Here is a 15522-nt window from a genome sequence, read left to right on the forward strand (position 1 = left end):
TATTTTTATTTTATAATTTATTTTATGAGACATTATAAGACATTTTCTTAATCAGTAAAAAATTTAGGCGCATATTATATTCTGTGTAACGTTAATTGAAGGGTTCATAACAAAAACAATCCTTGTCAACAATCCTTATCGTATTTAAAAATTTGTATAGTAGTCACAGGTGGAACTTATACAGTGTAGTTGCACCAATTCTCATAAAAACTTATGTCTTGATTTATAATTATTAAATTTGGGTGGTTCTATTGAAAACTTAAGGATGACAGAATGTTTTTTTTCTTTTCCTGAAAAAATAATAAATTTGACAAGGGTTGTTTTGGATACAAAACCTTCAATGATTCGATGTTTTGACAAATGCAAATCTAGCGTTTTCTCATGCGTCTGTTGCCATTCGTCACACACGCCGTGCTCGAATATTCGACGATGCGTTGTAACTTTTACTTACCTATTTTTCTTACGCACGAGTGCAGAACGAGATCGACGATTAGTAATAATTAAGAAAATATACATATATTTAAAAATGTATTGCGGATGAATAACACAAAATAGTACTATATGACACTATTATCGTTCGTTTTCGAAAATCTTAAATTGCTATAATATATATAACTATAATATTCTAACATGTTAAGATATGGGACATCTTGTTTTAACTGTAATATTATTATCTTATGTCACTGAATTGATGTTAAAGAATTTATTAAACAAGTTATTACCACCGGAAGAAGACGGCATCATTTCCACCTTGGCGCATCTAAAATGCCAAAAGTTCACATATGTTATTTTAATATCAACTGATTGTGAGAATTACTGCTTTGAAAATATAGTATCATAGATCAAATACGTTATTTTATAGTATCATAGATTAAATATTTTTTTATTTGTAATATAGAATAATTATTAGAAATAGAAGCTAAAAACTGAAATTATAAAATAGTTTTTAAATTCTTTTTTTTTCGATCCATACTACTCGTATAAATTTGAAATATATTTTTCTTGCGATTTTACCCGCACATGTCAGGAACCCATACGAGTCCGGTCGAACATATTCTGTCCTGTTTATTGCACATGCACTCACATGATTTTTCATCCCAGGACATGTTTCCTTTGCATTTATCTTTTCTTACGCATACGCACTCACAATTATTTTCATCATATTCCTGACGTCTGTTGCAATCACTTTCTTTCACCATGCATTTACATCTAAAATTATGTTTCTTAACAGTGGATGTAAAATACTGAGTAATATTTTATCTGATACCGCATTTAACCGCTTTTGTGGCTAAAGACATTTCCTTTTATAATTTTTATAACTACTAATTCTTTTAAACTGACTAAAATATACATTTTATTATAGAAAATAAAAAAACTTTAATACACTTAAAATAAAAAATTTATTTTATGCTATAAAGTTTAATTTAATTGAAACTATATATTATTTTGAGAATAAACAATATAAATATGTAATTTGCGTGCATGCGTTATCTGCAAGATTATATAAAAAAATCACGCATTTTTTCGATTGGAAATAAGTAAGTTATATCAAAGAAATACATGCATAAACGGAGAAGAAAACAATCTTACTTGCATTTGATGTGCTGTTCTACTACTACGTGATAACATTGCAATTCAGAGACATATTTTGCCATTTGTTTAACAGTGACGTTTTTCGTCCCATATCTGGTCGGCATGCAAGACATGTTTGGACAGTAACCGCTGCATCTATTTACGGAAACGTAATTTGGATGGAATACGTAGCCCAATTGAGGTGTTAAAGGTACCAAAGTAGGTCTTGGTTTACACATCACCTCTAGCATATTTTCAGCTAGTTCTGATCTTCTTCCTGCACAATCTGTTTACAAATTCGCAAAATCTGTGTCTTTAAAGCCTATTAAGATGTTTAAAATTATTTTGTAAAAAATAAATATTAAAAAATTTAATACATATAAAGTTGAAAACAAGCACTTGAATTCTCCAATTTCTTATATTTAATCAAAAGAAGATCGCAAAAATAGTTTCTTATTATAGCAAATGTAATCTTAAATATTTTTAATTACACATATGCAAATCAGTGATGTCAAAAGAGTTTTTGATTATTACCTATTTCTGTTGCCTCGTGAGATATCGATTCTTCACGCCACATGGCTTCACTGGTGTAAATACAAACCAATAAAGCGCATACAATCGCGAAAAGTTTCATGATTAAGTTTTTAATGCGTATCGAACGCACAATGCAATTAAACTAAAATTGCTCGCACGACAAGTTAGGATACAAATAGTGTATAGCAAACTTTTTTCCTCGTTTCTTCGTTATTTATTGTAATCAGAGGATGCTATGACGAGGATGTGCGGTCTTGATTGACCGCAAGATTGTTCACTGATTATAAAGACAAAAAAGGGAAACTGCTGTAGGAAATAACATGTTTGAGATAATATTTTAAGAATACGATGACATTTGATTTATTACTTACATATGTTGATAAACTACATTATTTTTCTGTATTTATGCAAAATCAAAAGATACATTCGCATAAATAACTGCAGTGTATCAATTTCAAAATGCGTATTTAAATATTAATGATTAATAGATCAAGATACGTGCAGTATACATTGTAAGATGTAAAATATCTTCCACGTTTGTTTGCCATCCGTTATGCGCCGTAACCTTTTCTTTTTTATTTCTTTTTAAACTTTTAATTATACAATATTGTGCACTCTTGGGTCACCGGATGAACCGTTTATGGAGCGTCTTTCTGATAAGACGTTTTCGAAAAGCTGACGTTGCGGCGCGTATCACCGTGGTCGAGGACGTTGAGTTTTTCTCTTCCTAGCAAAAAATGAAACGAGATCTTAGTTCTCGTTCGTAGCTCTTACGAGCATCAACTCGCGAGCAGGCCGAAATCAAGAAAGTTCTTATTTATTGCGTATCCGCACGTAATATATCGTACAAAGATAATTCATTTTAGAACTGTTATACGAGGAAAATGAATGAGTTATAGAAAATCATGAGAAATTATCACATATACTACAAAGCATCGTGATAAGTAACGGGAGATTGTAAATAATATTTAATTTATTATTTAATTTATACATTATTATATAACTTTTTGGGCCACAATCTTACGTCGACATACAAAGTAAAAAAAAAGGAAAGTGTTGAAAGAAGTAGAATGTAATTATACGGTCGGCTAGAACGTTAAGATAGGTCCTTCCCGGTGATCCAAAATATCTGCAACAGCAAAGAACGCAATTTAGTTCAAGAGTTAATTTTTTATATTGTTATATTTCACTGTATTTGCACGTCTCAAAATTTAACTCTCCAACTCCATCATTATGTTTTATGAGTAAAAGTAAAAAAAAAGATAGATATTGCACAGTTTCATCGATGAATTTTGTATATCAAAATTTTCCAAGTTTTCGAAAGTTTTTTGTATGTAATAATATATCATAACCTTACTCGTCTTAGTGGCTTACCTTTGGCTATGCTCCACCACGGTAACGTAATGTACGTCAGAAAGGCGTTGAGAGGCACGGACTGCGCCCGCCTCGTCTCTTTCCAGAAATGAAAGGTTTGGGTGAACCCTCGCATCGTCCACAGCGGATTATACGCTCCGTCGTCCAGCTCTGCAAAAGAAAAGGAATTCCATTATCAATTATTACGGTATCCTCCTGAATCGAAACACTGAACTGTAGTACATCTGAGCGATGAGCGAGAGTGAAATCATTCAGTTGTCAGAAAGGAACATTTAATTGAGCGATGAAACATAGAGTAAGACGCAAGCTTAAAGTCGTGGGATTAAATGTAGCCTTGATTAAATTGTTATGAGCCATAATAAAAAAAAAATAGATGAGCAGGTTCAACTGATACACAGATTACAAAAATGCGTGCGCAAGAGGACACAGATACGAGGACACATTAATCTTCGCTTTTACTCGAAAAAAAAAAATGTATATAACGACAAACTTTCCTTCGTGACAGTTTCTTATCGCATTATGCAAGTTACACACAGAAACAGACACGCACATCTGCTGAAAAATATCGCATAATACACAGTCGCTATTTACTACAGCAAGAATTGAATATCTAAATGTCTTTTTTTTTTTTCTCTTCGTCAACTTTTCCCTTGCGATTTGTATTAAAGTGGAGTTAGTGTTAACGTTTAATGAAGCAAGCTAATTGATCTACCTACTTTCGATGACTATGCTTATTACCGGTGGTGAAATTCGCGATCGGGAATCATTTTGCAGGACCGAAAGCTGCTTTCTAAACAAACGCTCGTCATCCTCTCTTTCGCATAGCCTTTTGTGAGAAACCACCACCATCACTACCACCCTCCATCATCATGCACGCAATCATGACTGTTCTCATTTCACCATCCCATAAACACAGTCATTGCTCACAGCCAAACGAATTGCTCTGGATTAAGGTAGCGCGCGCCTACGTTACACACAGCGAATCGATACAGCGGAGATGATTATTTCTGGATTGAAAGATCAGTTTCTCGACTTTTGGACAAAGGAACAAAGGGGTGATGTTGTTCAGGGGTGAGTGTGGGGGGGTGAGGGGGAGGGAGTCGGGACAGGAAGAATTTACCCTGTGAGCCGGGGCGGCGCGGGAGCTCGCACCAGTAGTAGATCGCGGTGCCGTCGGGGGTGACGCGATGCGGGGGCAAAGGGTTACCCGCGAAGCTGCCAGAGAGCGCCCTGCGACGTCGTCTTCGGGGCAGCGTCGCGCTCTGGCGACGCGCGGCGACGTCGCCGTTGGCGCGCGTCACGTGATGGGCGTTCGCGTTTCTGTCTCTGATCTCGTCGTTCTTGTTCCTGTTCTGCCCGTTGGCGTAGTCCTCGTGATCGGAGCCGGCGCTCCGCAGACGGCGCCGGCCGTCCATACGCCTCACCCTGAGGAGCTCGTCGTCGCTGAGCCGCTTGCGCTCCTCGTCCTCCTCGATCTCCAAGCCGTTATAGTGGTTGAGCAGGTGCCCGGCGCTGTACGGCCGTCGTTTCCGGTTATTGTCCTCGGTCGCCACGTCGTAGCCCAGCGGCAGTTCCTCCTTGCCGTGCACCATTATCGCGCCCGAGTCTAGCTTCTGTCGTACGTTGTCGTCCGTTAAGCAACGGCCGGCCGGCACTAAGATCTCGCTGCCCACCTCTATGTGTTGGTGCTGGTGGTGGTTCTGCTGATGATTGTTCTGCTGGTGATTGTGGAAACCTGCCGCGAGAACCACGTCGTCATTTAGACGGCGATTGCACCCGTGTCGCGGCTACAAACGATCGTGCTCCTAGTCTCTTTTTTGCGCTTTGTCTTTCCGTAACGCGAGTTAGCTTTCTTAATCAATTTTTCAATTCGCTCGAAATGACGGAGCGTGAAGTGGCGAAAGAAATCGAGAATTCAACGATTTTGCTGCGATTTTAGTGAAGAAATTAAGTATTCGCGTCAAAGCTCATCCCAAGGACACGGAACACGATGGTACTTTGTTAAAGAGCTAATCGACACAAAGTTCTACTAGTCACACAAGAAGCGAGAGCAGAGACAGGAGAGACTTGATCGGACTGATCGTTTTTCAGCGCGAACGAGCACACTCACCGTGTGTCTCGCGATAGATCGCCTCCTTGCGTATCGGCGAGTTCTCATTCGTCCCGGGTTGCTCCCGGGCGTTACGTTGCTTGTTGTGGACGGGGTGTTGTTGCCGGGCCGACGGCAGATGAGGCGATCTTCGCCGGCGGAGCGAGCAGGGCCTCCTACGGTTGCCCGGTGAGCCCCGGCCGCCCCAGTCGCTATCCTGTACATCGGCTACAAAGGAAAGAGCCGGCATGGCACGTCATCAATGATTAGAACCAAAAAAGAAAAAATCTTTTTTTTTAATTTTTTTTTTTTTTAATTTTTTTTTTTTTTTTTTTTTTTTTCGTTCGCGTTTGTCAGTTTTCTGTCATCTTTCTCGGCAATGCGCGACTTCGATCCGGAGGGTAGTGTGTAATGGTTATAGTGGTGGTGGTGGTGGTGGTGTTTAGTGATAGTAGAACTTAGAATCTGTTCTTTTCTCGGTGTATTTCTATTTCTCGCACGTCTAATTTTATATAGCATTCCTCTACTACTATGTCAATGCTATGAAAATGCACTGAACTGATCGTTCAAACGGAAGGAGAGAACATGAGACACGTTTGGGACGCGAGTCTGTATAGAAAGATTCTCTTTTAACGTACACATGCGTTCGTTTCTTAGACATTTATCGTTCGCTTCTCTCAAAGATTTGATTTGTCAGTCTATGCGGAATTGCCAGCGTCGAGAAAATATGTGTTGCCGAGAGAGAAGGAGGGCGGTCTATATGCCTGATAACATCAAGACAATTGTGCATTACACAGGTACAACACAGGAGCATGCGCAGACCGAGAGTGGATGCGAACGAAATACATTGAGAAGAGAAAGACTAAAGTCCATATCCCACATTTGTGCGCTGAGTATTATACAAACTACGTGCTGTCCGCGTCACACAATTGATTCGCAATAACAATATGCGTTGTCTTCATGTTAAAAAACGAATCAAAATCAAACTATCACATTCAGAGAGCTAAATGCAGGATATGAATACCGCTCTAAGAGTGTCTAATTAAAGATCTAGCAAGTATCAAGTCTGTCTTCGACTTCGTGTGTATCGGCGCTTCGGATAATTACCATCTCGCACGTCACCGGCTTCGATTTCGTTGAGACCGTTCGCCATGGAATCGAGACCCTCGTTTTCCGATCTCGCTTTCGTGGCCGCCGTGTCCGGCTTCGTTCTCCAGCCGCCGCGCACGAAGTTGTTCAGATTTGCGCTGGGATCGGACAGCCTTCGTTGATGGCGATACATGAAGAGCTCCTCGGCGTCGTCCCAGTCGGCGTCCCACAGGGCGTCGGTCGCGCAATAACCCGGTTCCGACGTCGGCGTTTCTGCGCCGGAACCCTTCGGTTTCGTGACAGCCATCTCCGCGTGTCCTTTGCCTAAATAATGATTGATTACATTTCCGCGTGACAAATAAACGGAAAAACTTAAAAAGAAAGTTTACGTTTGTTATATTAATAAATGTGAAGAAGGCGCAATACTTTTAATTGATAAAATGTTCGTACCACGTGGTCCCTTCATGCGCACGAATTCTATTCTTTGCGAGGCCGCGCCGGAGAAAAGGCCGAACGTCATCCGCTGTGCCATTTTGGTGCTCAGACTTGACTGAAAATAAAAAAGGATCGTCATTTCGCACATGTAAATTGGATAACGCTGCTATACGCGTCGATTGTAAGCGATAAAACTCACTCTCGCGTCGTAAACTTTCTTCAAAGCATCGTATCTGATCGAGCCGAGAAAAATGACGCCCTGTATCGCGCCTTCCCGATCAGAAGCGACCAGCTCCACGCACACCATCTCCCCGTCCCTTACTAAAATATCACAGAAAACTTCATCGAAATTGTCCACCATGAAGCATATGTGTGGGTACGTCATTTCCTCAAGGTCACCCTTGGCGTCCATACGCCGTCGACTCGGACTGGCGTACACTTTCTGAGAATGCCTTCGCAATACCTGAAAAGAATCGCGAAGCTGTATACATTAGAAGATTTTAAGTGATAAAGAAATTTTAAAGTTAAGACACATTAAAAGAGGAGGTATTATATTGAATTTTTAAGGCGATCCCGGAGTCGTCTGTTTTACCGATTTCTTTTAAATAGACTTTACTTTTCTTTGGCTGTGTAGAATGAAAAATCCTTTTCTGTAATTAAAGTACATATGCTAATACAGGGTGGACCGTCGATTTTAAAGGATTTGTCATTCCACAAAACCACACAAAAAAAAGAATTGTACAAAAAATAGAAGGTAAAACAGATCGGTACCTGTTTTAGCAGATGTACTTTAATTACAGAAAAGGATTTTTCATTCTAAACAGCCAAAAAAATAAATAAAGTCTATTTAAACGAAATCGGTAAAACAGACGACTCCGGGATCCCCTTAAGAAATAATTGGTTTGCAAATTGAATCTGCTGTTGAAAAGAAATATAATTCGATCGAGAATACTGCGGAAATAGTTTCACAAGTGTCATCTAGCCGATTCTCACTTGCAATTCCTTGGGGCTCGTTCTCGTGCAGATCGCTAAGGTGAGCGTGTAGTCGAATTGATGCACGACGAGATTCAGGTACACGGTTTCCTCCCAATCGATGTCGGGATCGCCGATCGGCAGTTTCTTGCTGTCCTTGCGAAATACGTCGACCTCGGTCTCGAACTTGGGCAAATACCTCGACGAGGTCTTCACGTGCTTCTTCCGGACAAAGAAGAGCAAGTCGTCGCCGTCGATGGTGTGCTCAGCTTGAAAGAGGAAGTGGCGGACGAACAAATCCGTCCAGTACGTTGTGCCTTGCAGTACGACAAATCCGGAATCTGATCAGAGAAATACAAAAGAATTTTGCATGTGTCTAGAGACGCGGCTGAGAAGTCCGCGCGATGCGGTCGATTTTTCAAGGACGCGACATCGGCTAATACCAAATTCACCCTTCATCGATTGGACGTTACGCGCGAAAGGGTATATCGAAAAGGGGGAGACATAATAATGAACGTAAGAGGCGGGAAATATCAGGTAATCGATACCTATATGACGCGGTTATATGACGAGGAGAAGGTCTGACTATATAAGAAACTGAATGTTTTAAATAACCTTCAACGATTTTTATAAATTTTATTACTCTAATAATTACGCTACTTATATTGTTAATTACAGTATTTCGACAAATGATTTTTGAATACGTGCATTCAAACCATTTTTTCTAAAATTCTACATTTAAATAAAAGGCGGTGTTGTGCAAGCACATAAAAGAAAGCGGGATAATGCGAAACACAAGGTGATGAGAGCAAATAAACATTTATTAATATGCCGTAATTGTCGTGTATTTTTACATGACAAAGTAAATCAATACATCTAATGTAATATAAAGATGAAACGCATGGATAACGAATGGTATCCGCTGACGGGCGGATGAATGAATGGTTCGTGATGCAATCATAAAGAGCTATAGTCATAAACTTGATTATAATGCGTGCATCACGAAGGAATTCCTCCGACAGATGTATGAAGTATTTAAATAAAGCGAGTGGAAAAATTTTTATAATTCTGTTGCTAAGAAGAACAAGCAAACTAAATGAGGAAATTAATTAATCTAATTAATTGAAGCGTTCGAAAAAATAAAGTCATTGCGTGTCATCGTTAAATAAACTTTAACACTACAAAATTCTTCCTATTTTTTTTTTTGTATCTGTTAAAAACCTCGTCTGCGTTGTTCTGTGGACTTCAAGCTTCCAAGGTATGCAAATGTATACCATTACAACAGAACATTCAACTTTGTGTGTAAAAACAATTTTTATTACATTTATAAAATTATTAAAATAAATAAAAAATAAATAGACAATAAGGTAAAACTAGTTACATAATAATCATGATAAAATAGAAACGTTGCGAGCAGCTTCTCCTACCGCGCGAACAGTTCTGAAATTTCAAAAACAGTTTCGAAAATAATGAAAAGGTTCGCTTCGAAACGAGAAGAGCAATTTAACGATCTTCTCGAAACGCACCCCCAAAATTCAAGCGAGACAATCCTATATTTTTTTTTTCGGTCAGTCAACCCTTCGAAAGCGAAACACCCTTTACATAACTCGTTCGCCGGAGCACACCCTAAATCGGCCACGCGCTCATTCTCGCCCTTGTCACAGCGTCCAGCCACGCGTACACGGGATCATCCCCTAACAAGACAAACATGCTGACCACATCCGGCCATACGAACCATCCTTGAGCATCTGCCTGAGCTCCTTCGTTCTCTGGAAATTGATCTCCTCGAGTAACTGTTCCAACATCGTCGGGGCCTTGGTCAAGCCCGCCGACGACGAGCTGCTCGCCAGGCTTGCCATGGCCGACGACACGAGCTCGCGTGTCGCGTCTCCCCCCCGGATCCGATCGTTCCTCTCGCGCTTGATAAGACTGCCGTCTTTGTTTTTCAACACCTGTCAGGCGAGCGCGAGCCGTCTCTCTGTGTTTACGGAGCGTCCTTGGCCCCGACGAATCAGGCACGGCGTACGCGACAGCCGGCCGATTCGGCCTGTCGTGGGGACCGGCGCACTTGGAAAACTACTCCGACGACGACGATAGACGATGGTGGACGATGACAAGGGAGATTTCACGACGTTCTCGCTTGTCGCTCCATTTGCCGAAGTTGAAAGTCGCACCGATCGGAGAAAATCAACGGTTGTGCGACGCGTCGTAGACGGGAAAAAAATATCAGAAGGTCGATGAAAGGAGAGACATCGAATCGGAGCACCACACGCGGCGCGGCTCGGCCGCGACTGACCGTGCCGAGTGTGTTTGTCGATAATGTGACGCATGCGTACGTCACACGTCGTTTGTGTCATCGTTGCCAAGGCGCAGTATTCGAAAGACACCCGGTATAAGATAAAATGGCACTATTTTTTTAACAGGCAGTTAAATTTTTCATTTATTTTCTGGAGCAGAATAAAGATTATGCATTTTTCATAATAAATAAATGCAGTTTTTTTTTTTGCAAATGCGCTCACTGTTTCACTTATTTACTCTCTTCGTTAATCTAATTTCACGAATATAATTTTTTGCGATTATTGAAAACGCGTTAAAAATATCACGCCGATGTAAAATTAACGAGTAAATAAAAATAAATAAAATAAAAGAAAAAAATAATTAATAATTTAAGACAACAGTTGTTTTGAGAAAACAAAATTTCTTTTTGGCGTGAATAATCCAAAATCTGAGAGAAATCATAGAAAAGCAGACAGAAACTGTGATTAAAGATATACGTATCTTCGAACGTCCCGTGGGTGTTTATCGCGGACATTTCCGCATTATCTCGAAGACGACGTTGCCAGAAGCGATATACATTGACCTGACCCCGTGACTCCCGATAAAAGTTCCGCAATATTGTTGCTTGACTCGAGAGACAAAGTGCCACGCGTTCGTCAATCTCTTTCAGTGTCCATCGAATCGTCCAGCGAGAATATTCGTGGGCATCTGAAATCGAGTCGGTGAGTACGCGCGATTCTTACGAACCCGCTCGAATCGACAATCGAGCGCGTTAGAATGCACCGCGTAGGTGATCTGTGACTAATCGATCCGTTATTGCATCTCGATTACGTAACGAACATATCGTGTTCGCGCGAGCACCGCGATCTCCGCGATCGCTTATGCATTCAAATAAGAATCTTGTTTCATCTCGGGTCCGTCGAAACGCGATCAGCATGATTAATAACGTGATTAATAACATTGTTAATACTATGGAACTTTCGCCTTGTAATTTTAATGTAGATTATGTCATGAAATTTAAATCGTCGACGATAGAATATGTTGCGCGCTTAATTAATGTGTATTACTTGTATAATAAATACGGTATATTTAGGCGGCGGATCCATCGGCATGTTAATGAAGTTTCAAGTCCCCGCGGTGCCAAGTTTCTCCGGTATGCAGATATGTATTGTCATATTAAGTTTCTCGAACTGTTCTGTATTTGTGATTGCATCGTGTAAATCTGAAATGTTAGTTTTGCGAATACGAATTTATCGAATATTCATAAAGCAATTTCCTCTTTTTTTTTTTTTTTTTTATAGAAAAGCTATTCTTTCATGAATTATTAGCTTCAGATCTACGGAAATGTAACACGTCATATACAATAAATAATTCACACGCTTGATTCAAGTCTTATTAAAATCAAATTCAACAGAAGTGCTCTCAATTAACAGCTTGACAAGAGCCACGCGTCGTGACTGTTAAGCATTCAGAATCGCGTCAGATTTGACCGTAGGCGAAACACCCCGAAGAGCACTGCGTGAAAGGACCAGGCAGCGTCATAAAAGAAGCTGCGCTCCGCGACGTTCCGCCATTCCGCGAATTATATCCGACGACGGTCGGGCGGGTTTCCGGTTTTACCCTCGCGCGAATACGATACGAGTGTGTCTTCGGAAATTTGCGCTCATTCGTGTTTCTCGCGTGTGTTAATTGCCGAGTGAATAAACACGCGTTGGATAAACAAGCGAAAGCGCGCACCGGAAATAGCACGGTAAACTATGTGTACTGCAATTGTAATGAGTTTCGTTGAATGCTGAATGGAGTTTACTGTTTAAAGGATGAAAGGGAGGATTACATAGTGCTTAGCGGAACAGTCGTAAGGCAATATCGATTATCGCCCACCGCAGAATTATGTGAATTAATAAAGGCCGCGTTAATATGTCGCCTTTATAACAAGATCCATTTTTAGATTCATGCCATTTTAAAAAGGTTTCTGAAAGCTTTGTAAGCTGAAATTTTGTGCTTTATAAATAAATCATCAAGTGGTTTGTCAGTCGAGCATTGTGGTCAATTTGCGATCGTTCTGTATGAAAAAGCGCGCACCAACATGTTTAATTAAATGTCTATCACGTCTGGTTAAATTTATTAATTAATTGATCAATCTGTGTTGCTTTGTTGTATGATAATGATTTCGGCGAATACATGTATAATGAATCAGGCAGAGCCGTTAGTCGAATTGCTATGTTTATTTGTATTATAGCTCGTTAAAATTGAAAGATAGAATACAGACGTCGTGCAACAATGTGGCATTATAATTGTGTCTTTATAATTATTTCTAATAATGATTTGTGTAAAGAATTGTGATTTATCTAAATGGAACCATATTGCTAGCGATAAACAGAGCACAAAATAATTAATTAAATGTATTTGTTAAGAACAATTTATCAAACACAAAATTATAGAATTTATTGTCCTAAATTTATTATCCTGAAAAGAATAAAGAGAAATAAAAATACATATTAATGAATCGTAAAGTAAATAAAATTTTCTACAAATAAAATGTCATAAAATTTTACTTGCGTAATAAATATTTTTGGTAGAAAATAAAAATGCAAATTAATCAAACAAATTTATGATCGATAAAATACGATTAATAAGATACGATTTTGTTTGTCGTGAAAATGTGTTGCAAATTATTTGCATGTAGTAATTGAGAAAATATTATCCTGCTAGCAATATATCGCAGGTAATAAAAATACGAATCAGTTAACTCTACGTATTTATCATAATTGAAATTTGGATAAAAGCAAAGTATTATAAAATCTTATCGTGTGCTCTGGAAATCAATCTAATCAACCGCATACCTCTTTGATGGAATCAGTTTTAAAGATGAAATATGATTGCATATCAGAAGATGCATTGCAGATTGCTATCTATATATAGTAATTTAAAAAAAATCTCATGTGCTAGCAACATCGCATAAAACTCGAATCAATTAACCATACACTTTTCTGACGGGTGCAATTTGCTAACGAAGAGATATGATTGAATATCACAAAAATGCATTGCAGATTGCAGTATGCAGAAACGTAATAAAACTAATCTCGCTACGTTAAAAAAATATCGTGAAAAACATAATAATAATAATAATACAAACGCATTGTAATATAATGATACAATACGAAATATAGAAAGTAGAAATATACATAAATCGATCATACGCATTTTCGACAGCATGTTAAGCGCAAAGTATGAAGTAGATCGCCGATCGCCGCTACCTGAACTTAAAAACTGAGTCACTTAATTATTCCGCTAATTGCGAGCGCGCTATGCCACGCGTAAGCTCACCCACGCGAGTAGCGAGTAGGGATACAGTCGAGGGCCGAGTTTGGCAGTGCGTCATGTATGCATCAGTTTTCACGCGTGTATACACGCGAAGAGTAGCGGCTGCCACCGATAGGCTCGACTACGCGATCATTTCGACCGATCGGCGCGAAATTCACGAATAATTGTGCAATATATAAATGTTCGTGAAGTGAGAAGTGAACAACGACTACAAGGTGCATATAAAAAAAAAGGATCCGACTGCGAAAGTAGCGAAAGTAGATAGTTGTAAAAATTTTCTTCGCATTTGTCGTCGATCGATTGTTCTTATCCATATTTTTATCTCGCTTGACAGAATGCAAATTGTGTTTAGCAATAGTTAATTTTATCGCGAAAATTATATTAAACGCTCGATATTCGCAGAAAGTTTATTTTTATAAAAAATATATTTGGGAATATTTATTCCATTTATCACGCTGTGGATTTTTGCGCGCAATCATGATATATATATATATTTGCAAGATTATAATATATATATATATGTAGAAAATGGCAAGAAATTCTCATAATTCTTGCACCCTGTCACGTTTCACGACAGGACGGAGTGTATCTGAATCAGAGCACGGTAGGTACGAAATAGTCACGCCGCGCGCAAGAACGAGATGCATCTCGCGCATTCTGCAATTTCCGGCCTCACGGGGTCGTGCACACTGTGCCGCTGCTCTTTCTCGCCGTCTCGTTTGCGCTTGACTAGCGTTCTAGAAACCTACACCTACCTACATGCATCGTCGAGAGCGCCGATCTCGAAAGCCGGTCGGAGCGGATTGGCACGAGTCCCGACCCAGTTCCCAGCTGCTCGACCGTAATCGGACGCATCGAATATGCGGACACGCGCTTCGTCTTCGTTGCATTAAGATCTCGAAGCTGAGAATACATAAAGTCTCTCTCTTTTTTTCAACACTCTTCGTTCCGCGTCTCATTGTTTCTGTAATGAAAAATGTACATTATGCTCCGATGTATACACGGAGAAAATTTTATATCAAAAATTACTATGTACGGCAGTGACCGCGGACCATGAAGTCGCGGACCGAAAATTTTTACTATATTTCACGTATGAAAAATATAGTAAAAATTTTTATAATTCCTTTCGCAGTCCGCGGCTACTGCTGTACATAGTAATTTTTGATATAAAATTTTCTCCGTGTAGAAAACTGAAAACACTAAATATCGATTTCTTTTAAATTTTCTTTTAATTAAGTTTTTTATGTGTTACTTACTTATATTTATATATATTTAATAATTGTAATTATAATTATATACATTTAATAATTAAGATTAAGAGAGTAATATATACCTTAAGAAAGTCGCGTTTTTCTTTGCCTGAAGCTTTCTTGATTAACTTTTCTTGTAAAAGACTTGTTTATTAGCGAAGGCATTCATTAACTGTAGTAATCACAGGTTGCGAGCGGCCGTGTATCTTGACACGGATCGTATCAATCTCGAATGTAGCTTAATCTTTCACACGCGATCGGATTGATTATCATAAATTTCACGGGTTTGTGCGTCGAGATGGTCACGCGATATCACTTGATGCGCGATAAAAAAAGGAAACGATCAAGATTCACAAAGTGCTGCTTCATTGCAAATATATCGCAGTTATGATGATTATCCTCTCCTGTGTTTCGCGGAAATTGCAATTTATGGGAAAATCTCTCTGCAAAGACATTATTAACACTCTCACGATCCCTTCTCCGTACAAAAAAAATTCCTTCTCCATTGTCGTTGCGAGAATTGAGTGGCGAATAATGTATGCAATAGCTATTATGTCGTTGAACTCGCACGATCAATTTCAACACTTGCTAGGATCGAAAGTATCT

At 39.2% G+C, this 15522-nt stretch overlaps 3 protein-coding genes across 4 annotated transcripts in view; all 3 read right to left on the minus strand.

Annotated features, from left to right (window-relative positions):
- On the minus strand, positions 1-2375 carry LOC105669099 (vascular endothelial growth factor A-like). The gene is made up of 4 exons (XM_012361869.2): positions 2107-2375; positions 1591-1858; positions 1015-1209; positions 1-760 (listed from the first exon to the last, which is right to left on the minus strand). The coding sequence occupies exons 1-4, from the start codon at positions 2204-2206 to the stop codon at positions 676-678; spliced, it is 648 nt and encodes a 215-aa protein (XP_012217292.2). The 5' UTR covers positions 2207-2375; the 3' UTR covers positions 1-675.
- Positions 2376-3061: 686 nt separating this feature from the next.
- LOC105669097 (uncharacterized protein KIAA0930 homolog) lies at positions 3062-10502 on the minus strand. 2 transcript variants are annotated; one of them, XM_012361860.2, is made up of 9 exons: positions 9801-10502; positions 8087-8406; positions 7293-7556; positions 7109-7208; positions 6677-6982; positions 5591-5797; positions 4601-5215; positions 3481-3630; positions 3062-3235 (listed from the first exon to the last, which is right to left on the minus strand). In XM_012361860.2, the coding sequence occupies exons 1-9, from the start codon at positions 9922-9924 to the stop codon at positions 3195-3197; spliced, it is 2127 nt and encodes a 708-aa protein (XP_012217283.1). In that variant the 5' UTR covers positions 9925-10502; the 3' UTR covers positions 3062-3194. The 2 variants fall into 2 exon arrangements, with proteins under 2 accessions (XP_012217283.1, XP_012217285.1); XM_012361862.2 differs by lacking the exons at positions 4601-5215; positions 5591-5797 and having other exon boundaries at positions 9801-10397.
- Positions 8271-15522, minus strand: part of Trpgamma (Transient receptor potential cation channel gamma) — a 102639-nt gene continuing 95387 nt past the window's right edge. The window contains exons 20-21 of the transcript XR_001100214.2: positions 14422-14630; positions 8271-8406 (exon numbers count right to left, since the gene is read on the minus strand). The gene's annotated coding sequence lies outside the window, so the exon portion shown is untranslated. The remainder of the gene's footprint in view (positions 8407-14421; positions 14631-15522) is intronic.

The sequence above is a fragment of the Linepithema humile genome, chromosome 1 (assembly GCF_040581485.1).
Source record: "Linepithema humile isolate Giens D197 chromosome 1, Lhum_UNIL_v1.0, whole genome shotgun sequence".
Classification (NCBI taxonomy): Eukaryota; Metazoa; Arthropoda; class Insecta; order Hymenoptera; family Formicidae; genus Linepithema; species Linepithema humile.